The sequence below is a fragment of the Pogona vitticeps genome, chromosome 3 (genome assembly GCF_051106095.1).
Source record: "Pogona vitticeps strain Pit_001003342236 chromosome 3, PviZW2.1, whole genome shotgun sequence".
NCBI classification, from domain to species: Eukaryota; Metazoa; Chordata; class Lepidosauria; order Squamata; family Agamidae; genus Pogona; species Pogona vitticeps.
The window spans coordinates 48689626-48714909 of record NC_135785.1 but is presented as its reverse complement, the minus strand read 5'-3'; the positions used below and the strand labels follow the sequence as shown (position 1 = coordinate 48714909).

The following is a 25284-nucleotide window of genomic DNA, read 5'->3' as shown; positions in this document are numbered from 1 at the left end:
CTGTAAACGGATATAGGGAGAATAGAGGGGCTAACGAGGCTGGAATCTTTGACTCCAAAGGGGGGTGGGGGTACTTCAAATAGAGGGGTTAGTTAGGTTTTTCTTTCCTATATATGTAGCATGGTTATTTTTTCTTTTTTTGTTGTTTCTCCACTTTTGTATGTTAGAGATAATTAATTAATTAATTAATTAATTAATTAATTAATTATAATGATGATGATGATGATGATGATGATGATGATGATGATGATGATGATGATGATGATGATGATGATAATAATAATAATAATAATAATAATAATAATAATAATAATAATAATAATAATAATAATAATAATAATAATAATAATAATAATAATAATAAACCTTTATTGGCATACAATTAATTAATAAAAATATAATTTAAAAAAAAACAGTCCAAGCCTCATCCTAGCCCCAGTAGCTTCCCAGTTGGTTCTACTGGTGCAAATTACTATGTATCTCAGATGTTTTCTCCCATAAAAGCTGAAAACAAGGAGAGGCCACATATGTGTACTCATCATCAGCAAAGGTTAAAACTGTTTGTGAACAAGCCATCACAGGACATGTATCATAGACCAAACTTATATATGACCCCGAACAAAATGCTTTTCAATGGCATTATTTCACACCTTTGGCTGTGACACCCTGAGTGGTCACTTACTAAATGATATGTATGAAACATCTAGGATGAATAGCAGCAAATACTTTGGCAAATACCCTCCCACTCCATCCCCACCAAGGCAGGTAGTGCCCTAACACCACCAGATTATTTTGGCACCTGAGGCAGAAAAATCTTATACTGCTTCTCCTCTTTACTGGCAGCAAAACACCATTGTAATAAATCAAACACCCAACAGTTTGCTGCCTTTTTGTGACGACCAAAATTTGCTTCTTTAGATATTCACATCACCTTTGCCTAATGGTAGGGTTGTCCTTGAGTCTGCCCTTATGGTGCACAATCATTGCTCATTAGGATATACTGTAGAGGCAAACAGCTATATTGCTCCTTCCTTGATAAAAAAATGAGTTGTTTCCCAATGGGAATGCCTATATATGAGTATCTAGAACCTAACCCCTTCACCATTTCCACCACCTCTTACCCGAGATGGCCTGAACAGCCACACGTAGGAATCCTTTAACTTCTCCCTTCTCACTGACAATGGCAACACGGTGGACCAGAGGCACAGGATACAGCAAGTTGCTGAGATAGACAAAGGCTCTGAAAGAAAAGGCAACATAGGAGAGTGGTCACGGCATCTCATGTATGAGCGTCTCCAAACATACTCCATAGCTGATGGCAGCTGGGACCACAGTTCACCGCTCACATCACAACATGGCGCTGCAAAGCAAAACTAAACAAAGGCAGCCATGGCCAGCCGGACAGAGAGGGGGAATTCAGCGTGCTTAGAACAGAGTTCCTGTACTGAGCAGTGAAGCGAAAGCGTAAAGAGTTAGTGAGCACTAGCACAGCACACCTCTCGTTCTGTCATCTCCCATGGCTGAAGCAAGGGTAAGGGGGCTGTGCTGGTGCGAGAAGGAAATTAGAGAAAGGACCTGTGGCAGGAGAGACTAGATGACTAGTACCCTGGGTGCTGTGATTCGTCCAAGGTCCTGCTGCTGAGTAATGGCAGGGCAAAAGGGACAGAAAAGAGGGGAAAGCAAAGGTGGGAGTGATTGTGGCCAGGAAATAAAAACAAAAGGATTTAGGAAAGAAGAGCAGGGGGGTTAGAAGCAAAGGACAGCAAGTAGAGAAAGACACCTCTCTAAATGAAATATTCTTCAGAATTTGTGGGGGGAAATTGAGCTGAACTTCAAGCCTCCTTCAAAGGAGCTCTTATGCCATCAAACTATCCTCATGGAAGGAAAACCTACCCATGAAGAGTATCATGTGCTCCTGTCAACTTCATGCTACTCAAATAAATAGAGGGCCTGGGTGGTTCTGAAGCTACTTAGATTTCTTCGTGAGGAGGAGAAGAGATTGAAAAAACTAGTATTGTTCTCATGGGCAATTGGAGTGCCATAGTATTATTGTAGAAGTTTTAAAAGGCAAACCAGGCCAAAGGTTAGATGGTAGATCGATTGCTTCAAACAAGAACAGAACAGCAGCAGGAAACTCTTGAACCACCCAGATACAAGAGAGTCCAGTGCCACTGCGACTAGTGATTGAACAATATAATGACATAATTCCATGATCCACACAGTGGCTGGAATTCTGTTGCTTAATGAAGCAAGTTGCTCTAGAACAGGCCCATTGAACCAATGGGGATTGGCAAGTCAATCCTTCCATAAGTTCTACTGATAGTTAAAGCAAGTTACAATTAGAATAGGTCCCATTTGAATCAATGGAATATACAAATGAGTTGTCTTAGCAGATCCTCACTGATTCTGCAGGCCTACTTTAATGCAACATTACACTGAGCAACAGGATATAAGCGGATTCTTGATATCCTTTACTTGGTTATATGGGTCCAGGAGCAGATATTTAACAACTCTGTTTTTAACTTGGTTCCATTTGTTTGTTTAATGTTGTATAATGTCTGTAGTGGTATAACTTGGTTCAGCAGACACTGAGTAGAATTTTGTTATATGTTGCCAAATTGCTTTTGATTTATAGTGATCTTTTGAATTATTGACCTACAAAATATACTATCATTGACAACCCTGCTCAGCTCTTGCAAACTCAAGATTATTGCTTCCTTTATGGACTCAATCTATCTCATATTCAGTTTCTGTTTTCCTGCTGCGTTCATCTGCTCCCAGCATTACTTCTTGTTTTGTGAGTCTTGTCTTTCATGACTTGTCCAAAGTATAAATCCTAAGTTTATTCATTTTTGCTTTTAGATAGAGTTTAGGCTTAATTTCATTTAGCATCCACTTATTTGTCTTTCTGGTCCAGGATATCTATGAAGCTCTCCTCCAGCATCACAATTCAAATACACTGATTTTTTTTCTTATCAGTTTTCTTCACTGTCCGGCAATAAGGAATAACATGCTATGGATTATATTGGCCTGGGTCCCCAGTGACATATTCTTGTTATTAAGGACATTTGCTAGTTCATAACTGCTCTTCCAAGTGCCAGTCTTCTTCTGCCTCTTGCTTGCAATCTCCAGTTGGACTGATGATTGGACCAAGGGACACAAAATTTCTAACTATTTCCATTTCTGTATCATCAACATTAAAGTTAGGTAGTCACGATTTTTTGTCTTCTTAATACGGAGCCAGAGCTTGGCAGTGCCTCCTGGGAAAAGAGCCGGCCTGTGTATCCATGGGCAAGCTGCAGAGTCCTAAGGCACTGACAAAAGAAGGGAATGGTAGCCCATTTCTGAGTACTCACTATCTAGAAAACCCTGGTAAGGTTTGCCATAAGTTGGAACTGACCTGATAGCACACATATACTGTAGTAATATAATGCTCGGCTACAATCCTGCTTTTGGACTCTTTAAAAACCCTCTTTAGTAATCATTTCAAGTCATTGCTACTTTATGTCAATAATAAAATAAAGTCACAGAGGCAGTCATCAAGCTCCAGGTGAGCTTCTTCTTCTGTCCATCTGTATATCAAAGTAGGATGAGTCATTACAGTTCCATGAAAGAGAATTTTATTTATTTATTTATTGTATTTATACCCCGCCTATCTAGTCATTTCGACCACTCTAGGCGGCTATAGAACCATAATAAAATGCTACAAGGGACAAGTCACAGAAGTCTGATTCTGTGCAATGACTTTCACAAAATTAAGAGGTAAGGAGAAATGTCTGTGTAGATTTTAAACTGAAACTGTGCTGCTTATATACTGCTCCATAGTGCTTAAAGTGCTCTCTGGGCAGTGTACAATTGAATTACGCAGGCTACATATTGCCTCCCACTCCAGGGTACTCAATTTATCGACCCTGGAAGGATGGAAGGCTGAATCAACCCTGAACCAGCTACCTGATCCCAGGATTAAACCCAGGTTGTGAGCAAACTTTTGGCTGAAGATGCAATTTGACCACTGTGCCAGAAGGCTCATGTGGAACACGGAGGAGGTAACAGAACACATGTGGCTTTGTTTAAATTAACCTCCACACGAGTATTTAGCTTCTTTCTCATTACCTGCACAGTCCATGAATACTGTCGCTATTCTTGGTTTCAATAACTAGCAAGGTGAAATCTGCTTATTATGTCTGGGGAGCTCTGTCTAGCCCATTCCCACCAGCTGGAAACATTTTTATTCTGGCAGACACTGGTCCTGATGGAATGTTACTACAGTATTCTCTGTTTTTAGGTTGAGCACAAGAGTTATCTGGCAGCTGCCCTGTTTTATTAAATGTTTTGCTCCTTGCATTTTGTGATTTGTTGTTGTTGTAAGAGATCCTGAGTGCCACAGGTATAGTGGAAGGACTGGATATAGATAATGTCTAATAAATACATTAGAAAAAAAGTTATGGTCCTATGACAAATATGTCCTACAGAAATACAATATGGCGTTAAGGAAGGCAAAAAGGCCATCAGCAATAAACGGAAACATCAGTCTGAATTGTTTTCAGCTCTTTTCAGGAACTGGCATTGGGGGAGGGAGTGGCAAAACAAAAAAGCTTACAATTGCTGTGGCCAGCTTTTTAGCTTCACTATTTTAAAGTCCTGTCTGTAGTCATTTTTATTTATTTATTTATTTATTTAAAGAAAAGCAGCAGCACCAACTTGCCCACTGTAGATTGCCAAAGTACTCTTGTGGCTTTTCTGTCCTTGTTGTTGTTTAGTCATTAAGTTGTGTCCAACTCTTTGTGACCCCATGGACCAGAGCATGCCAGGCCCTCCTGTTTTCCACTGCCTCCCGGAGTTTGGTCAAATTCATGTTGGTAGCTTTGATGACACTGTCCATCCATCTTGTCCTCTGTCATCCCCTTCACCTCTTGCCCTCACACTTTCCCAACATCAGGGTCTTTTCCAGGGAGTCTTCTCTTCTCATGAGATGGCCACAGTATTGGAGCCTCAGCTTCAGGATCTGTCCTTCCAGTGAGCATTCAGGGTTGATTACCTTTAGAATGGATAGATTTGTTCTCTTTGCAGTCCAGGGGACTCTCAAGAGTCTCCTCCAGCACCACAATTCAAAAGCATCAATTCTTCGGTGGTCAGCCTTCTTTATGGCCCAGCTCTCACTTCCATTCATCACTACAGGAAAAACCATAGCTTTGACTATGCAGACCTTTGTTGACAAGGTGATGTCTCTGCTTTTTAAGATGCTGTTGAGGTTTGTTATCGCTTTCCTCCCATGAAGCAGGAATCTTTTAATTCCGTGGCTGCTGTCACCATCTGCAGTAATCATGGAGCGCAAGAAAGTAAAATCTGCCTCCATATCTTCCCCTTCTATTTGCCAAGAGGTGATGGAACCAGTGGCCATGATCTTAGGGGTTTTTTTATGTTGAGCTTCAGACCATTTTTGCACTCTCCTCTTTCACCCTCATTAAGAGGTTCTTTAATTGCTCCCCACTTTCTGCCATCAGAGTGGTATCATCTGCATATTGGATGTTGTTGATATTTCTTCCGGCAATCTTAATTCCAGTTTGGGATTCATCCAGTCCAGCCTTTTGCATGATGATTCTGCATATGATTCTGCATATAAGTTATGATTCTACATTTGATTCTGCATATAAGTTAAGTAAGCAGGAAGACAATATACAGCCTTGACATACTCCTTTCCCAATTTTGAACCAATCAGTTGTTCCATATCCAGTTCTAACTGTTGCTTCCTGTCCCACATATAGATTTCTCAGGAGATAGAGAAAGTGGTCAGGCACTCCCATTTCTTTAAGAATGTGCCATAGTTTGTTGTGGTCCCCACAGTCAAAGGCTTTTGCGTAGTCAATGAAGCAGAAGGAGATGTTTTTCTGGAACTCTCTGGCTTTCTCCATAATCCAGCGCATGTTAGCAATTTGGTCTCTAGTTCCTCTGCCCTTTCAAAATCTAACTTGTACTTCTGGGAGTTCTCGGCCCACATACTGCTGAAGCCTGCCTTGTAGGATTTTGAGCATAACCTTGCTTGCATATGAAATGAGTGCAATAGTACGGTAGTTGGAGCATTCTTTGGCACTGCCCTTCTTTGGGACTGGGATGTAGACTGATCTTTTCCAATCCTCTGGCCACTGCTGAGTTTTCCAAACTTGCTGGCATATTGAGTGTAGCACCTTAACAGCGTCATCTTTTCAGATTTTAAATAGTTCAGCTGGAATGCCATTACCTCCACTGGCCTTATTGTTAGCCATGCTTTCTAAGGCCCACTTGACCGCTTGTCAGGATGTCTGGCTCAAGGTCAGCAACCACACTATCTGGGTTGTCTGGGACATCCAGATCTTTCTGGTATAATTCCTCTGTGTGTTCTTGCCACCTCTTCTTGATGTCTTCTACTTCTGTAAGGTCCCTTCCATCCTTATCCTTTATCATGTCCATCTTAGCACAAAAGGTTCCTTTAGTATCTCCAATTTTCTTCAGAATATCTCTGTTTTTCCCCCTTTCTATTATTTTCCTCTATATCTTTGCACTGTTCATTTAAGAACGCCCTCTTGTCTCTCCCTGCTATTCTTTGGAAGTCTTCATGCCATTTTCTGTAACTTTCCCTATCTCCCTTGCATTTTGTTTCCCTTCTCTTCTCTGCTATTTGTAAGGCCTTGTTGGACAGCCACTTTGCTTTCTTGCATTTCCTTTTCTTTGGGATGGTTTTTGTTGCTGCATCCTGTACAATGTTACGTGCCTCCATCCATAGTTCTTCAGGCACTCTGTCCACCAAATCTAGTTCCTTAAATCTGTTCTTCACCTCCACTGTGTATTCATAAGAGATGTGGTTTAGATTATACCTGACTAGTCCAGTGGTTTCTCCTACTTTCTTCAGTTTAAGCTTAAGTGTTGCTTAAGAAGCTGATGATCAGAGCCACAATCAGCTCCAGCTCCTGTTTTTGCTGACTGTATAGAGCTTCTCCATCTTTGGCTGCAGAGAATATAATCAATCTGATTTCGGTATTGCCAATCTGGTAATGTCAATGTGTAGAGTAGGCTCTTGTGTTGTTGGAAAAGAGTGCTTGTGATGACCAGTTTGTTCTCTTGACAAAATTCTATTAGCCTTTGCCCTGCTTCATTTTGAACTCCAAGGCCAAACTTACCTTTTTGTTCCTTTTATCTCTTGACTCCCTACTTTAGCATTCCAGTCCCCTATAATGAGAAGAACTATTTCTTTGGTGTCAGTTCTAGAAGGTGGTTGTAAGTCTTCATAGAATTGGTCAGTTTCAGCGTCTTCAGCATTGGTGTTTGATGCATAAACTTGGATTACTGTGATGTTGAAAGGTCTGCCTTGGATTCATATTGAAATCATTCTATCATTTTTGAGATTGTATCCCAGTACAGCTCTCCCACTCTTTTGTTGAGTATGAGGGCTATTCCATTTCTTCTACGGGATTCTTGCCCACAATAGTAGATATGGTAATTGTCTGAATTGAATTCGCCCATTCCTGTCCATTTTAGTTCACTGACACCCAGGATGTCAATGTTTATTCTTGCCATCTACTGTTTGACCTCATCCAGCTTCCCAAGGTTCATAGATCTTACATTCCAGGTTCCTATGCAGTATTTTTCTTTGCAGCATCAGACTTTCCTTTCGCTTCCAGGCAGGTCCACAGCTGAGCGTCCTTTCGGCTTTGGCCCAACCACTTCATTAGCTCTGGAGCTACTTGTACTTGTCCTCTACTCTTCCTCAGTAGCATGCTCGATGCCTTCTGACCTGAGGGGCTCTTTTTCCAGCATCATATCTTTTAGCATTTTGTTTCTGTTCATGGGGTTTTCTTGGCAAAGATACTGGAGTGGCTTACTAGTTCCTGCTCCACGTGGATCACGTTTAGTCACAATTCTCCAATACGACCTGTCTGTTTTGGGTGTCCCTGCACGGCATAGCCCATAGCTTCTCTGAATTACTCAAGCCCCTTTGCCACGACAAGGCAGCAATCCGTGAAGAGGAAGTTTCTGTCCTTACTTCCTGTTTATCCCAAGCGCAGATAATACTGATTTTTTAAATTCCTTCTCTGTGATTTTAGGGAGGGGACTGGCTAAGTTCCTCTTGCATAACTGCTCATTTATTTTAAAAACTTTGCTCATATAATTCTACCTATAGAAATATTACTTTTATTGCTGTCATCACTTGCTAGAAAGCAACAGAAAGCACTAATTAAAGAGATGATACTAGAGACAGCATTAAAAGCACCTGTAACCGTATTGGGACATTCCCAATAAATATATATAGTACCTTGGCTGTGTTAAAAGATCGACCTTCTGGGATCATCATAGGGAATACAGCACTATACTAAGTGTCATGTAGAATCAACATTTTAAATTTTCTTTCTAGCTGAGTATGAAGGAGCAATTTCTCACAGTGCATCGGACATAGGTTTAGAAGCAAAAGTTCTTTCCTGGTGCTGTTGATTGCACTCAATAATATGCTGACATTTCTACATTCAAGAAATCTCAGGCTAAATTTAACAACAGTTTCCAGGTATTTGCCAGGAATGTTAACTTTTTACAATCACTGCTGATGTCTATGTCTATGTCTGTGTCTATGTCTGTCTGCCTGTCTGCCTGCCTGCCTGCCTGCCTGCCTGCCTGCCTGCCTGCCTGCCTGCATGCATGCATGCATGCATGTAATGTGTGCTGTCAAGTCCAACTTACGGCAACCCTTTCCAGCGAATATATAGAAGTGGTTATATAAAGGATTATATATAGATGCGTTTGTGCACATGTACAAAACCAGATGCCTTTTTTAATTCAATAAATATATTCCATAAGACCTGTAATTATACATTTCATCCTCACCTTCCCCTTCCCAGTTTACACTATGGTAATCGGGGTTCCAAGCTCTTATCCCAGCTCCACATTCATAAGACTAAAATTTAAAAATCCCATTGTATCTGGATGAACTTTTTACTGACCCGACCAATTTGCAGCCTTTTTAAAATCAAAAGTGGTGGCCATCCGCTGGGATCTTACCCTCTATTTGAAAACAGTGGATTGAGCTGAGTCAGCCAGCGCTTTGTCTTGCCCAATGAGACTTAACTATTTTCAGCCTGTGACGTCAGATATGGTGGACAGAGTGATTGACTGCTATTGTGCCATCACCTCCTCCCTTGACCCTTGCACAGCCTGGCTAATCACAGCAGCCAGGCCTATAACATCTGAATGGGCTACGGCAATAATTAATGGGTCTCTCCAGGAGGGCAAGGTTCCCCTTACCCTCAAGGAGACACTCTTAGGCCCATTAGGAAGAAACCGAGCTTGGCGGCGGATGATATTGGTAATTATAGGCCTATGTTTCTTTCCTTAGCAAGGTAGCTGACAGGGTGGTAAACCGCCCAGAGAGTGCTTGAAGTGCTATGGGGCGGTATATAAGCAGCACGCTTTGCTTTGCTTTGCTTTTGGCCGATCAGCTGCAGGCTCTTCTGGATGAAACCAATGTCCTGGATCCATTCCAGTCAGGTTTCAGGCCACGCCAAGGCATGGAAACAGCATTGGTTGCCCTGTTTGATGACCTTCTGAGGGAGGTTGATAGGGGCAAAATGTTTCTGCTGGTCCTTCTCGATATCTTAGCCACCTTTGATACCGTCGACCACTTTATCCTGCTGGGGAGGCTCTAAGCTGGCATCATCTGCATATCTTAAATTACTGATGTTTCTTCAGCCAATTTTCACTCCTTTTTCATATGAATCTAGTCTGATTTTATGTATATGTTCTGCATACAGATTGAACAGATAAAAGGATAGAATTCCCCCATCTGACACCTTTGCCCATAGGAAACTATTCTGTTTCTCCATATTCTGTCCTAATGATAGCATCTTGTTCACAATACAAGTAAAACATGAGGACAGTGACTTGCTGAGGCACACCCATTTCTTTCAGAACAACCCACAGCTTCTCATAATTTACACAGTCAAACACTTTGTTGTCATCTATAAAGCATAGACTGGTCTTCTTCTGAAATTCTTCGGTGTACGCCAGTAGGTCACTAATATTTGCAATATGATCTTGAGCGTCTCTTCCTTTTCAAAACCCAGCTTCAACATCAGGCATTTCTTGTTCTATATAAGGTAAAGGCCTTTGTTGCAGCACCTTGAACATCAATTTGCTTGCATGGGAAATTAAAGCAATGCTCCTTTAGTTACTAGACTCTTTGGCATCTCCTTTCTTGGGGACTGCAATGTATATTGAACATTGCCAGTCTCTAGGCCATTGTATTGTTTTCCCTGTTTGTTGGCACATTCTTGTTAAGATTTTGACAGACTCCGTCTCTGGGGCTTGAAACAGTTTCTATGGGTATTCCATCTACCTCTGGAGATTTTTTTTCCTAATGCTTTCAGAACAGCTTTTACTTCATGTTATAGATCTGTGGGTTCTTTGTCATAGGATTCCTCTTCAAAGGAGTCTGTCATCCTTTCATCTCTTCTGCACAGTTCTTCAGTATACTGTTTCCACGTTCTCTTTATTTTCTCCTGGTCATATAGTGTGCATCCCTGTTTGTCAGTCAGTACTGTATTCCCAATCTAGGCTGACATTTCCTTTTGATTTTAGATCTTCTGGAAGAGATATTTGGTTTTTCCTCTTTTGTTGTTCTCCTTTCTTTCTTTCCACTAGTGGTTGTTGTAATTTTCTTTGTCTCTGTGTGACAGTAGCTGAAAAACTGGATTTTGACTCTATTTCTACTGCCTTTTACTTTTGCTTCTTGTCTATCCTTTAAATTTTAAGTGATTCTTTCATCATCCATCATCTTTTTGCATGTTTCCCTAATAATACATACATCTTAGAATTGCAAGGGACCCTATAGATCATCGATTTCAGCCCCTGTCAAGGAGGCACAGTGCAGAACTGAACTCCCAAACGCTGGCTCCTCAGCCAGATACCTAAACTACTGAACTATCCAGCGGTCCAATATATCTGGTTTCAATCCACAGTTCTTTTGGTTCATAGTCAACTGAGTTTAATAATACAAATCTGCTCCTTATGTAGACTTTAAATTCATCAAAAATGTCATTTAAATTATATTTTGACACTATGATTCTTTCAGTGTTATTTTTCAGCTTTACTCTAATGTTGGATATTAATGGTTCATGATCAGTACCACAATATGCTCCTGGTCTTCTTTTGGCAGAGATAATACAGTCCAATTTAGTTCACTGACATCAAGCACTGTAATGTTTATACATTTCAATTGTTGCTTTACAGTTTCCAGTTTACCCTGATTCAAATTTCTCATGTTCCATGTTCCAATTGTATGTGTTGTACAGCTTTGGACCTTCCTTTCACTTCTGTACACATCAGCCATTGGACGTCCTTTCAGCTTTAATCTATTTGCACCATTAGCTATTTGTAATTGTCCTCTGCTCTTTCCCAGTAGCTGTTTGAGTGCTTTCTGACATTGAAGTCTCATCTCCCAGCATTATTTCTTGTTTGATTTTGTGCTATCTCATCATAGGGTTTTCATGGTAAGGAAAGCTCAACAGGGATTTACCATTGTTATCTATTGCGCAGTACTAACAAAAGTTAGTTTGAAAGACATTGTGCGTTATTAACCATGTTGTTTTTCAAATAAATAAGATTGCCCATTTGACTGTTCCTAGCTTAAAGCAAATATGGAACCATATGGGATTTGGCAGTTCAAAGCACTTGGCAGCCCAAAGCTCTGCTTTAGGTACAGATTAGCAGAACTCTTGAGAAAAGAGACCAGGGAGAAGAAGAAAAAAGGAGGTAGTAGCTCCACTTTTAAAAATAGATCCATGGGGGGGGGGGGAACAGTTGAAATTATCTGGGATCAATTGGAACCTGAATTATGATTTAAATCTGCTCAGAGAAGGGATGGCCTCTCCACTGGAGAAAATACTCTAAATCTTAATTTCCTTCAAAAATAACACTTCATTTGCATCAGCTTATTTTTTCCATCTTTTGAATTCTGCAGCCCAACATGTCTCCATTATGGATCTTACTGAACTAATCCAAATATCCTTGGTTACTGCCATTTCTGACATTAGTTGAATGGTTTTGTTTTGTTGTTTATTTGTTTGACCTCAAAGACCACCTCAGGAAAATGGCTTCATGGCAAACACATATTGTATCCTTGTAACAAAGTGTAACCAAAGCTTACAAAAAAGTCATATTCAGAGACTGCATAATAGAGGGTATATTTCCATTAATTTCTCAGAACTGTGAATTGTCCTAACTCTATTCAGGTGGTCAGAAATGGGTTAATCTGAAGTCATGTGTAGGGAGATTTTGAGCCACACACCATTGTCTGTTGTTGTCTCCATAGTGAAAAGGACTGTTTAAAAGGATTGTTTAAAGATCAGTCTTTTTCTTAAAGCTTTAATAGGACTCCGTATTGTCAGAACTCTGAATCACCCTGGCAGATATTTTAAGAGAATGCATATAATTTCACATCAGATTGTTCCCTCTTTTTACTTCTACATCAGATTTTTATTTCATTTCACATCAGATTGTTTCCTCTTTACCTTCATAATCTATTTTGAGCATGGATGGTTTAAAGGTAGTGTGAGCCATACATTGGTTGGAGCGTCATTATGAGACTCCAATTTCACATTATGAAACAAGCCCGAAATCCAGAAGACTGAAGAGAGAAGAAGTTAGAGAGACTGAGAAACAGAACCAGTAAAAAGAAAGACAGAGACAGAACCAGTTAAAAAATAAAGGAAAGGGGGGCAGGTCAAGGAAGGCAAGAGCAGAAAATGAGGTAGAGGGCGGGATCAAGGAAGACAGAAAGAGTCTATGTGTCATTCAAAGAACAGAGTAGGACAGAGGTGCTAACCACAAGATTGGTGAGGTGCAAAGATGGCATGCTCAGACCAAAGAAAAGCCTTTCAAAAGGAAGACAAAAGTGAAATAACCCCCCCAATTTTGCTAAAGCTTTGGAGAAAGAGCCAGCAGCTAAAAAATAAAAAATAAACAAGGGGGGGGAATCAAAGACAAGGATCCAATCAAAGCACACTTCACGAGAAATGTGAACGGCACAGCTGCTGCATGAAGAGAGTCAATTTTGTCTCACTCAAAATACCCCCAAAACAGTTCACAGGATGGGGGGAGGGCATTTCCTCATTGAGATATTTAGTAGTTTGGCCTGTTTGATTTAAAAATCTCAAATCCCCCAAGAGGAGAAAAAAAAGGAAGAAGCCAGCTCTTTCGGTCTGAGACTGCAGGACTCTTCCCCCATCTCCCTCTCTGCCCTTGCAAGGTCCTTTTGCTCCCTCAGTTGTTCCCATTTTCCTGACTCCTACATTTTAAGCAAGAAAGCTAGAGAGTAAGATTTCTTCCTGAAGTAAAATGGCTAGAGACAAAAACAGCAAGGCTCCTGCGCTTTTGACAGCAAACAGAAGAGGGAATTTCAACAGGAATGATATGTGTGACAGGCTATGCTTGTAGAAATTTCCTTCTACCATACCCATTCCTTCTACCATACCAGGGTTTTAGCTTCAGATTCTCATATTCAGGGTTAAATGTTATCTCTTTGGCTTTTCTGTCAGCCTAACACACTGAGGGGGCCACATCTGGACACCATAGCCTGAGCAGAATGAAGGAACCTTGTGTTAATTCATTATGAAATAAGCCTGATATAATGTGAACACTTTATAAAGCACAGGTTTACGATTAAAATCCCATAAAGGGCAGGGTTTGGGGAAATAATAGGAATGAAATATTGGCTTCTGTCTGAGCAAAATCAACAAGAATAGAGCAAAGCCTCCAATAAGTACTATGCGCCCCAAGGCACATAGCCAGGGAAGAATAGGCAATATTTTTAAGACTACAGAAGATTGGGAGAGCTAGATTTATTACCTGCAGATTCAGTTTTACAATCTCAAGGTAATAAGGATGAAACCTTTTACTGCCTCTGATGAATATGGGAACTGACCAGATTTGCTTTCCTGGGGATATGTCTCTCCAGAGCTTGACTCTGTTAAGCTGCAATGTGGTAGAAACATCTCCACTTCCTGAGGAGGCAGGACAGCTAGGGCAAGTGGCACTGGCTGTATGAAAAGAGAATTAAACTGGATGGCCATAAAAAGAAAAAGCTATTGCCCTTCCAAGACATCCTGGGGTTCATCATCAGAAATGAAACCACTCCACACCACTGCTGTTTGCTGAAATCCTTATTATCCTTTATTAAAGTGTGATTCACTGAATGCCGTGACTGAACTAGGCACATGAAAAGTGCCTGCTCATTTTCATCATAAATATTTTCAATATATATTTCTTGGCCACTGCCCTGATCTCTTTTCAACAGCTCATGGAAACCTTCCTGTTTAGGCAGGCCTTTGGTGGCAAATTGATTGCTAAGGACAGGGGGCATTTTCTACTGATAATGTGTAGTTACTTTAATTTAGTAGTTTTTAAAAGGTTTTAACCTTATTCTTCTTTAATATTGAAAATGTATTTAATTAAATTTTAATATTTAGAATTACAGGGTTTTTTACCTGTATTTGTTACACTGTAAACCAACTAAAGGTCTCAGTTTCTGAGAGAAAACCAGGATGTAAATTTTTTTTAAAAAAAATCTGAAGCTTGGTTGTTTCATACCAACCACCTTTTCCTTAGGAATGACATACGAATGTTTGTTTATTTCAGAGACACATCTGAGCACTCTCTACCTTTTGCACCAAAATCAACAGAGAACCATATTATATTTATGAGGCTAATAAACAATATGGACTCTCAAAGCAAACATCCGCTTCGGTGGTTAGGCTGGGTCTGGCTATACTGTCTTTCTAGTAAACACACTTTTCTACTTTTCTTACTATTAGTCGTTTCCCTGTGTGGTTGATTTCTCATTTTGTATTCTTATACATGCTTTGTGGGATAGTTTGGTCCTCTTCCTTCTGGAACCCCAAACAGCTCACCTGTCCCTGAGCACCTTAACATGGGAAAGCAAGTCTCTTATGCGAAAGAGCTAGTTCCTTCCCAGCATGCTCTCCTAAGACCTCACCAACCTTCCTACTAAACTGAACAGGGGGGAGCGGTCGTAAAATGGATCCTGGCCATCATACAGCGGGTACTCCGGAAAGATGTCTTCCTCCAGGTCCTCCTCCTCCTCCTCCTTCCCCACGTGCTGCTCGTCAGCAGGCTCGGTGATGTCGGAGTCAGGGTTCGAGAAGGTGGGGGAGGGGGTGAGATCAGCCATGCGCTCGCTCATGCATGTGTTGAAAATAGGAGAGCTGTTGCAGCCAGAGATATCTGAACTAAGGTTAGTACAACAAGATAGGAGACAAGTTAACACCATCTATTCCAAACACACACACACACAGAGAGAGAGAGAGAGAGAGAAAGAGAGAGAGAGAGAGAGAGAGTCTACGCTCACATCCCTTTTTTCAACCAAGCAGCAGTGTTAATAAGGAGGGGAAGGGATGAAAACCTCCCAGACCGCACACAATTAACGGAGGAGCCAACAATACCATCAGCTGACAATTGTGAAGATCCAATGCTATTACAGAGGAAAATCCCAACCCTCTTCAACCAAATCCCATAGCTTTGCAATGTAACATTATTCTTACCAATTGGAAATGGAAATAATCCCACTAGGAATCCTAACAGTGAAATGGATTACACTTCAGAAGCACCAAAATTTGTTACAATTCAATGGCAAACCATTTTTGATGGTAGGTTCACAGTCTCCCGCACAGAACAACAACTCTCAGCTGATGGCATCACAATTTTTTTCTAATAGTTGCATGACAGGCACATGAGAACACACATTATATACTAGGCAGTATGTAGGAAGATATTCGCATGACACACACAGAGAGAGAGAGAGATGTACAAACCTAACAGCAGGGCTTCTTAGCTCTGTCTCATTCTGCAATTTTCCCCCCACAGCTCAAGAACACAGTACTTACTCCCAACTATGCAGCAGGATCCTCTACACAGTACTATGTCGTAAATGGAAGGCCACCTTTTCATGGCATTTGTTTAGGATGGTTCCTACTAATCCAGAAATCACTATCTACAAACGGGGAGTTGTGCCCGAAGGACTAAAGCTTAGCTTATATAAGCCTATACAATAAGGAACCAAGAAATCATTCTGAATCTTGGAGCACACAAACCTTAAAACCACCCTGGAATTTGCTGTAGAGAAATTTTTGCCATCAGTGGTTCTGCCGAGAAAAGAAAGATGCTGCAGACACCACCACACTTTTGCTCATCAGACATAGCTTTATAGAAAGTGTATGTCAGTGTCTGTGTCTAACAGCACGTGCAATACTCTTTTCGAAAACCCTCTGCACTGGTAAAATGGAGGACAGCCCATTTAGGTATACACCAGAGGGACAGAGAAAAATCATTACAAAAGGTGAAGTGTTGTTGCATGTTCTGCAATAAAGATGTGAGGGAGGGAGTGCACTAGTGAAACCCCTTCCTTGGGTCCTTCCATCACTATCGCCCAGCGCAGAACCTCTTTGTGAAAAGAGGAACCTCCTCTGCACCTGGTGGCTCACCATACAAACCAGAACACCACTCTTCTAATGTTCTGGATCACAGGGAGAGCCATCAAACACAGAGGAGGCTCTCTTTATCACAAAATCTCTCTCCGTATGAGAAGAATGACAGAAACACACAGCTGTAATAGTGGGGGTAGTAAGTTCCTCTTCTTTGCATGTGAGACTCCCCAGTTCCATAATGCCTGAACAGGACCTGAGATGCTATGCATTTCTCTTCATGTCCAATCTTTTCTATAGACACCTAGCAATCTCTGCTGTCCGGCAGAAGGGCTGGTAATGCTCCACAGCGCCCCTTGCCTTTGCCTTATCCATAGCCCATTTCTTTCCTTTTGGCCTCTTTGGTTTGACATGACAGTTCAGCTCAGTTCAAAGCTCTCACCTGCCAACCAGCCTGAACCAAGGGAAGCGATCATAAAAGGGGTCTCCACCAGTCACCACATTGTCACAGTCTTCTATAACACTAGACGGCACTTCGGCTGCCCGATCATACATCTCCCTCATCAGGTCCAATCTCTGCCTGCAAGGGAAGAGAAAACAAATTAGTTTTCACCATGAGCAATCCTCAACTGGTATACCTACACCCATATCACTATCCTATCTCTCAGGAGCTAGTGCTGAATCCTGCTCCACTTATTAAATAAACACTACTAAAGGTTGGGAAAGGGGAGAGATTGTCCATCTCTCTCTATACACATCACAAAGCTCACCTAACAGTTGAGGGAGCCTCTTTGTGGTACAGAGTTTACAATAAGGACATCTCTATGCAAACTTCAGACCTGTTAATGCAGCACTAGTAGCCATCATTCAACCCATTCAGAGTTGGTAACCTGCAGAAATCACACTTCAATCCATGTGATGAAACTGGCCCAAATGTTCCTGGTCATTGACATGCCAATATCAGCCTAGCTCTAACATAAATCCAAAAATTCTTAATGATATCTCTTCCTGGAATTAAATAGCAAAAATGGGCTAGGAAACCATTTTGGCATTAAAGAGATTATGAGTTAAATTATCTCCTCATTCCCAAATTAGACCCACAAAGCCAAATTGTGATACACTAAGGACTAGAGTGAGGACTTGTAGCTCTCAAATAGCCTAGCAAGGCAAAATTAACACATGCTCATTTGAAAATTCTCATTTTTCTGAGGCATGATTGGCATATTTCAAACTAAAAGAGTTTGCTACAGTTTCTGATGATAAGTCTATGCTCTGCATTTACATGTCTTCAAAATTATTAAAGTTTCCCTGGCTATTGTCTCCATCTACCTGAGTTTCTCCAGTGTCCAGTAATGGGTTGCTCCATTCTTTTGGTCTTGCACCTCTACTGCCACAATGGTCCTTGGGAATGGACGTTTCTCGCGGTCTTTGGCAGCATCCGGAGGAAGCAGATCCGGAGGCAGAGGAGAATACAGAGTGTCTGTGAGGAGTACAAACTGAAACTGGACCTGTAAGTAAAGGATCAGTATTGATGGTTAGTGTTGCTTCAAGACTCTTTGTTATTTGTGCAAATAACTATGTCCCACACAAGTTGCTTGGATAAAATGTTGGTTTTGCCCTACACCTCCTTCCACTTCCCTTCTTTGAACAAGGAGCCACAAGTTTGTCAATATATATATAATAACATCTCTTTAACTTCTAAAAGATCTCTCCCCTCATTTATAATATCTCTTACTATGATGCTACTTCATAAGAATGTAAGAATTCCTTCAGAGGAGAGAAAGAGTCCACTTAAATAGCATTCAGTTTCCAAATGAAGCCAATCAGGTGCGTCTGCATGTTCAGGAGTATGGCATAAAGACAGCAGTATTCTCTTGCTGCTCCTTGTGAGCATCTGTTAATCAAGAACACGGCCCATGTCTAATTACCTCTGGTGAACCAAACTCCAGTGGATCATAAAATCATAACGAAGTTAGAAGGGGCCTATAAGGCCATCAAGTCCAACTCCCTGCTCAATGCAGGAATACAAATTAAAGGATATCTGCCAGGTGATTGTCTAAATTTCTCTTGAATGCCTCCACTGTTGGAGCACTCACCACCTATCGAGGTAATTGGTTCCACTGCTGTTCTGCTCTAACAGGAGGTTGTTCCTGATATTCAACCAAATCTGGCTTCCTGTAACTTGAGAACATGGTTGTGTGTCCTGCACCCTGGAATGATTGAGAACAGATCCTGCCCCTCCTCTGTATGACAGTCTTTTAAGTATTTGATGAATGCTTTCATATATCTTCTCATTTTTTTTATTTAGGCTAAACATGGCCAGTTCTTTCAATCTTTCCTCCTAGGGCTTGGTTTCTAGCCCCCTAATCAGTTTTGTTGCCCTCCTCTGTTGCAGACACTATGGTCTGTGTGCACTTTGTGTGTACTTTGAACTTGTTCCAGTTTGTCAGCATCCTTCTTACAAGTGCAGTGTCCAGAACCATCTAATCCTTTTTAAAAGGGTGTATAAGGTAGCAGCTATTGGCAGAAATTATGCAGTAGCTCACTCTATAAGTTACATTTTTATTGAGGAAAAAGAACTTCCTTTTGATAGAAGTACCTACTTTAAATATAAGGTGAACCAAGTTTTTTGGCTGACCTTCAGTTTTGAGACAGAGTATACACTCTGTTCCTCAGCATATGTCTGCTGCTATATCTGTTAAGTAGGAATGCAGTAGGTGGGGGTTCATTCTGAGTTAGCTAAATGGAAGTCAACAACCTCATTGTGTTTTTGGAGTTGGTTTTCGTATCACCAAATGGACAAAATCCTGTTGCTTAGCATAGTAAGTCACACTACAGCAGTCAATCAATGGGGATTTATAGCGTCAGTTCCTCCATAAGTTCCATTGACTCAAATAGGCTTATTCTAATTGCAACTTACTATGCTAAACAAAATCACAGTTAGAGTATGCCCATGTGAATCAGTGAGACTTACAGAGCTACTGACACACCAAATCCCCACTGATTCAATGGACTAGTGTGATTTACTAAGCTAAAAAATAGGATGTTGTCCAATGTATTCTACTGAAACTGTTCTGTTTCTGGTCGTTTTTTGCTGTCCCTGGTAAGTGTTATCTGTATAAGGGCATACCCTCTTTTGACAAGTTTCTTGTTTGTACTCTCAATCTGCCCAGATGTTTTCTCCTCCACTATCGAAGTGTGCCTTCATCATATTGCAGCTAAATTTTCCTATTTCATGATTTTTATGAATATATATCCAGTATGAGTTATTTTCTATCATGGATGCATGCCATCACAGCAACATATTAGTAAAACATAAAAAACCTTGACTGATTGTGGGTGCAGAGCTCAGGGCTCCAAAGCTAGATTCTAATCTCATGATACTCATGAGCTCACTGTGTGTGTTCCTTGATACTGTCATGATATGATGGAATGAAGCATGGTCTTCTCATATGTTATCATAAGTCCCCTCACACCCTGACTTGGCAACTTAGCATAAAGGAAATAAGTGTGTTCTGTGACACATGACACACACAGGGGACAAGACAGTTTGGTGGCTATGGGCATGGTCTCACTTGCCGAGTCCCTCAACATGCTCACATGAAAGTGGCAGACCTTGTAACAATATGCAGCAAGCTGTAAAAAGGGGGAAGCAAGACTAGTATGGGAGGGGCAATATGTTGTAGTAGGAACTAGAAGGAAAATAAATTAGAATATGAAGGCTAGCCATGTGATAATGGCTAGCATCATCAAGTTTGATCCATGTGGTACTATTTCATCCTCCTAAGGTACAGTAATAAAACTTCAAACACTTATCATTGCCTGTATCTGTGACAGAAATTGTTCACCTTTTTCTTTAGTTCCACACTGATGGCATTAGCTTCCTTTAAGAAAATGGCATTGCCCCACAGTTGGTCTCGGAGAGATGTGAATTGGTACCATTTCCACTTCCTGAAGGCCCACAGTGCCAACTCAAACTCCCGCTCTGTCCATTGAACTGTTGAGATAAAGGATCCCACAAGATTACTTTCTTGAAAGAGCAAGTCCTTGTTCCTATTGTCTAACAGCCAAAAAAAATCCTAAACTAGACGTAATATTTTGGATCTTGTTAAGGACATATCAAACCACAGCCCTATCTAACCCAGTATTCTGTTTCCGTAGTGGTGAACATTCCTGTGAGAAGCCTTACAAGCAAGGCACAAGAGTGCTTCTGTCAGTATTGCCAATACTGATAGTCTGTCTATTTAATTTTCTAACTCTGTTCTGTTTAACCTTTGCTTCTAAATAATTCTGCTTAACACATAATTCACACTCAAAGAAGCACCAATGCTTCTCTTAGATTGTGATCAGGAGGGGAAAGAGCTTCCATTTTGGGTTACTTGGGGCACAGGGCAGTGCAAGCTATTTCCTAGCAACCATGCAATGAATGACCAATTGTGCCCAAGCTGGACCTTCTTGGTCCAGAAGCGGAACTACTCTTGTTTTTGAGATCAGGCTGGAGGGCTTCCCAGATGGCTGGAGGGTTTACTTAAAGGGAGATTGCTCCCAGCAAAGCATCCCTTTCTGGTGTACTCTGACACAATACTTCCTTGTCATCTGATGACACCCTTAGTTATTATACCCACATTTTTTTAAAAAAAGTTGTACAATGAAAACTGTTATATAATATGAAATAGCTAGCCCAACAAAGCAGTGCATCAAGCACTACAAGATGTTTATCTGATTCTTGGTGGACACAGCAGGAGCCTCCCTGAAGAATGCAACAGCTGTGAAAACATTCAGGCATCCCCTGGGCAATGTTGGCATGCTATTGGCTGATCCGTCCACTCTGGATGCATCACTGGATTGCTTGTGACACTAACAAAGAAGACTTGTGTCTTGTAACTATCATAAGTGCAGCCAGACTGTGAATGACGCTCATTTTGGAAGGATTATCTAAGGTCCAGTACAAATAGTCCTGCCATTTGAGCAGTTCTTCCCCTTATAACCTGTGATGTAAATCATATCTTCACAGAAGATAACTGGAAAGTGACACCTGGCATCGTCTGGGAAAGAAAGCTGGGATATGATGTAAAGAAATAAAATAATAATAATAAACATTATCCTTTTAAAGAACAAGATAGAAACAAAAGATAGCTTCTGACTTCAGCAGAGTCAATACAAAATAGAGGCATGCTATATCACTGCTCTGTGAAATATTTGGACACAAAAGCTTCATCATTCCCCATTCTGCATATTTTAAATGTGTACTTTGCAGACACCATGGTTTGTGTGTATTTCTGCATTTGTAGCGGAATAAAAATCTCTGCAGGAGAAGCTGTCCATTCACACTTTTATTTTGTTAAATGCTTACCTTCATCTTCAGGTTCCTCTTCCTCCTCGTTAGCCTCGGGATAGTATCTAGAGTCCATCTGTTTCTGTAAAGCTTCCAGTTTACTCTCATAATCCTAAAGAAAATCAAAGATAATGTATTTTTGTGCCTGCTAACTAAGAAATTATTCCGTGCCATACAGTTAACTGGTTCTTCCCTTCTCTTTTCTTAGAAATTAACACTTCTGTTTAGCAAATTGCAGAGTTCCAGAATGATGAGCTGCTCCATATAACCTCTGAGAACACTTCTAGTCTCAGATGATGGGGAGTATTAGATGGGACCTGAAAAGTGACACTGCAGAGGCTATAACAAGGAAGCTACTGTCTCAGTCATCAACTACAATGCACACTGTCCATCTCTGGATTATCTGATCTGGCTGCAGAAAGCAGTGAGTTTATCACTTACAAGTCTTTGCTGCTCCAGAAGGTAATTTGCCTCTTCTCTTTCCTTCCGGTATTGGTCTTCCAGTTCCTGAAGCCTGCATAAAGACACAAGATGGTTAAAAAGAATCACCACAAGTACTGTTCACTGCTACATCATCTTTTCCACATCCAAACAGCCTCTGGACAGAGGAACCTTACATATACTACATCAGACTATCATTTACTTTAGCCTTGTCTTCTCTGATGTAGCAGCTCTCCAGAGTTATTTGGCAGAATTCTTACTATTACCTGCAATCTGACTGATAACTAGAGGTGGTGGAAATTGAATCTGGGACCCCAGGCATGTGCTCTTACCGCTTACTATGGTCAAGGGGTTTCTGAATTCTCCATTCCTGCTCCTGAGCTCTTCCATACTCTTTGTCCCACTCACCTCTGCTCCATCTCTTGCTTCATGTCAATGCCTTGCTTCTCCAAGAGTTCTCTCTGAGCGAAAGCCCAGTCCACTGGCTCAGCAGGGGTCTCGGCACAAGGGGTGCGCTCCCGCTCTTGCCGTGCTTGCTCAGGATGGTTAAATCGAAAGACGTGGCTCTTCCCCATTATTATGCGATTTCCTGTGGGAAGATGAGTAGGAATAGAGTGATACTCCACCACCAGTCCTATCTTTCGCTGAACTGATTTTATTTTATTAATTACGTTTAAAAAACAGATGAAATGGAAATACAATAAAAACATAATAACAACACACACATATATAGCCACTCTTGTTTTGTTTTCTTTTTTTCTTTTGGAAAATATTGTTTTTCTGTGGACCTACCTGATATACATACATACATACATACATACATACATACATACATACATACATACATACATACATACATACATACATACATACATACATACATACATACATACATACATACATACATAGTTATTTATTTAGTTATTTATTTAGTTATATATATTTAATATATTTAGTTATTTGGACAGTTTTTATAGAAGCACATACACACACACACATATGTGTGTGTGTGTATATATATATATGTGTGTGTGTGTGTGTATGTGTGTATGTGTGTGTGTATATACACACACACATATATATATACACATATATATATACACATACATATATATACGTACATATATATATACATATATATATACATATATATATATATATATACATATATATATACATATATATATATACGTACATATATATATATATACGTACATATATACGTACATATATACGTGTGTGTGTGTGTGTACTTCTATAAAAACTGTCCAAATAACTAAATATATTCATGCTTAGTTGTCATCCATAAGTCATACATTCATACGTCGATAACACTGTAAGGCCTTTTACACAGGATTATTGGTTGCTAAACTAATTTAACAGTGAGCACTGCACAGCTTTTAGCTAAGACGTTCACATACATAGAAACAAGCAAGGTAGCTGAATCTGAATGACTTCAGTGTAACTATGCTCAGAACAATGAAACAATTTCCTAAACAGACAATTTCCATGAATATATCTGTATAAGGCAAAAGCAGCTCATATTTGGAACAGGGAAGATGCTCCAACTTGAATTGTTGGAGTGAGGCACCTGCTCCCATATTTGGTCCATGAGCTGTCCTCCTACCTTTCTTAGCTGGACTGCCCAGAATCAGGATCTATGGGCAAATCTCCTGATGATCTGCACTAGATCTGAAAGGATTCTACCAACCCTGCCTAAACTCTATTGCTTAAATGAAACTGTGGGGTAACCAAAAACAAGAATATTTTGGGGAGCGCTTGCAAGAAGGAAAAATGAGCTCAGCTGAGTTCCAATATTCAGCAGATGATCAAAGTCATGACATTTTTAAATTATGAGTCTCAAATTAATGCCTCCAGCTAGTGCATTTCTGAGTTCTTTAGTAAAATGAAATCTACCTTCCAAGGTGTTATAGTATCTTCTCCTTGCACCTAATGGCCCATGGCCCAATCTTTTCTCTTGGTCTGTGGACCTACCTGATCTTAAGATGCTGGGTTCTGTAACTTTCTTGCCATTGACATAGGTGTCTGCCCCTTCGCAAGGTTCCAGGGTCACTACTGCTGCGGAAAGGACATATGTGAAAGCGGAAGAGGGTGGGAAATAAACAGCATTTGAGAGGTGTTATGGAAACACAAAGAACAACAGTCTTCCATCCCTATTAAAAATGGAGAATAATGAGTCTACATCCTGAACCCAGCTCTCCGTGTTGGTACACATTTAACTGAACCTTAATGGGCAGTAGCCTGCACAGAGCAAAGAATAATTTTCAGGTCAAATATCAGTTTTCATTTGATACGACAGCTTGAAAAATCCTTGTATCAAGGATCCCAAATAATGACTTTGCCACTCATTAAGGCATGATCCTATGGCAAAAGGAAGCTACAGGTTATCTAGATATCCAGTGAAGCCATATAGATTTACACTCATCAAGGTTTCAGCCTATTGCTTTTAATGGAGCAATCTGGATTGTTAACAGCAGCAAATGGATCCAAAGTGCACTTGATTCAGCAGAGATTCAGAGGGTAGGTGAATCAGCTAAATGGCAGCAATATATCAGCCCCTTACTGGCTTATCCGAAAGCACTTGTGGGAAAGATGGCCATACAAATCCTACCAAATTTTGAAATTTTACTTTTTTGTCTACAACTCCCAAAATTCCTAGCAGTATACCTAGTGGCCATTCTGTCTAGGACATTTCAGGATTTCTAATCAAATAACATACATTTTCCAAGTTGCATCCTGCTAGACTATGATTTAATTACATTTTTAAGAAACCTACAGATGTAAAAAGATGACAGTAATGTTTAGCCACATTGTCATGGCTAGAACATCAAAAATACACTGCGGCACCTCAGCCATGCAATGCTGTCCTCCCTTTGGAGATCTCCTTGGTACCAACATTGCCTTTATTCCTGACTGATAAGAAGGCTGGTTTCATTTCAGTGCCAATATAGAGGTGACTCTTGATCAAAGCTCTGGTGCCCATGTTATCATAGCTTGATTGACCAATGCAGCATACACTGTTCTAAATTG

The 25284-nt window shown here is 40.5% G+C and overlaps 1 protein-coding gene across 50 annotated transcripts in view; it reads right to left on the bottom strand.

The window, feature by feature from the left end:
• Positions 1-25284, bottom strand: part of KIF1A (kinesin family member 1A) — a 142887-nt gene that overhangs the window by 47976 nt on the left and 69627 nt on the right. For 16 of the 50 annotated variants that reach the window (XM_078389326.1, XM_072995799.2, XM_072995803.2 and 13 more), the window contains 8 exons: positions 24229-24312; positions 22642-22822; positions 22234-22306; positions 21811-21904; positions 20306-20454; positions 17787-17965; positions 16900-17037; positions 1122-1240 (listed from right to left, as the gene is read on the bottom strand). In XM_078389326.1, the coding sequence (XP_078245452.1) occupies positions 1122-1240; positions 16900-17037; positions 17787-17965; positions 20306-20454; positions 21811-21904; positions 22234-22306; positions 22642-22822; positions 24229-24312 (1017 nt within the window). Of the gene's footprint in view, positions 1-1121; positions 1241-15017; positions 15243-16899; positions 17038-17786; positions 17966-20305; positions 20458-21810; positions 21905-22233; positions 22307-22641; positions 22823-24228; positions 24313-25284 lie in introns of all 50 variants that reach the window. The other 34 variants (XM_078389327.1, XM_072995802.2, XM_078389329.1 and 31 more) reach the window with 5 other exon arrangements.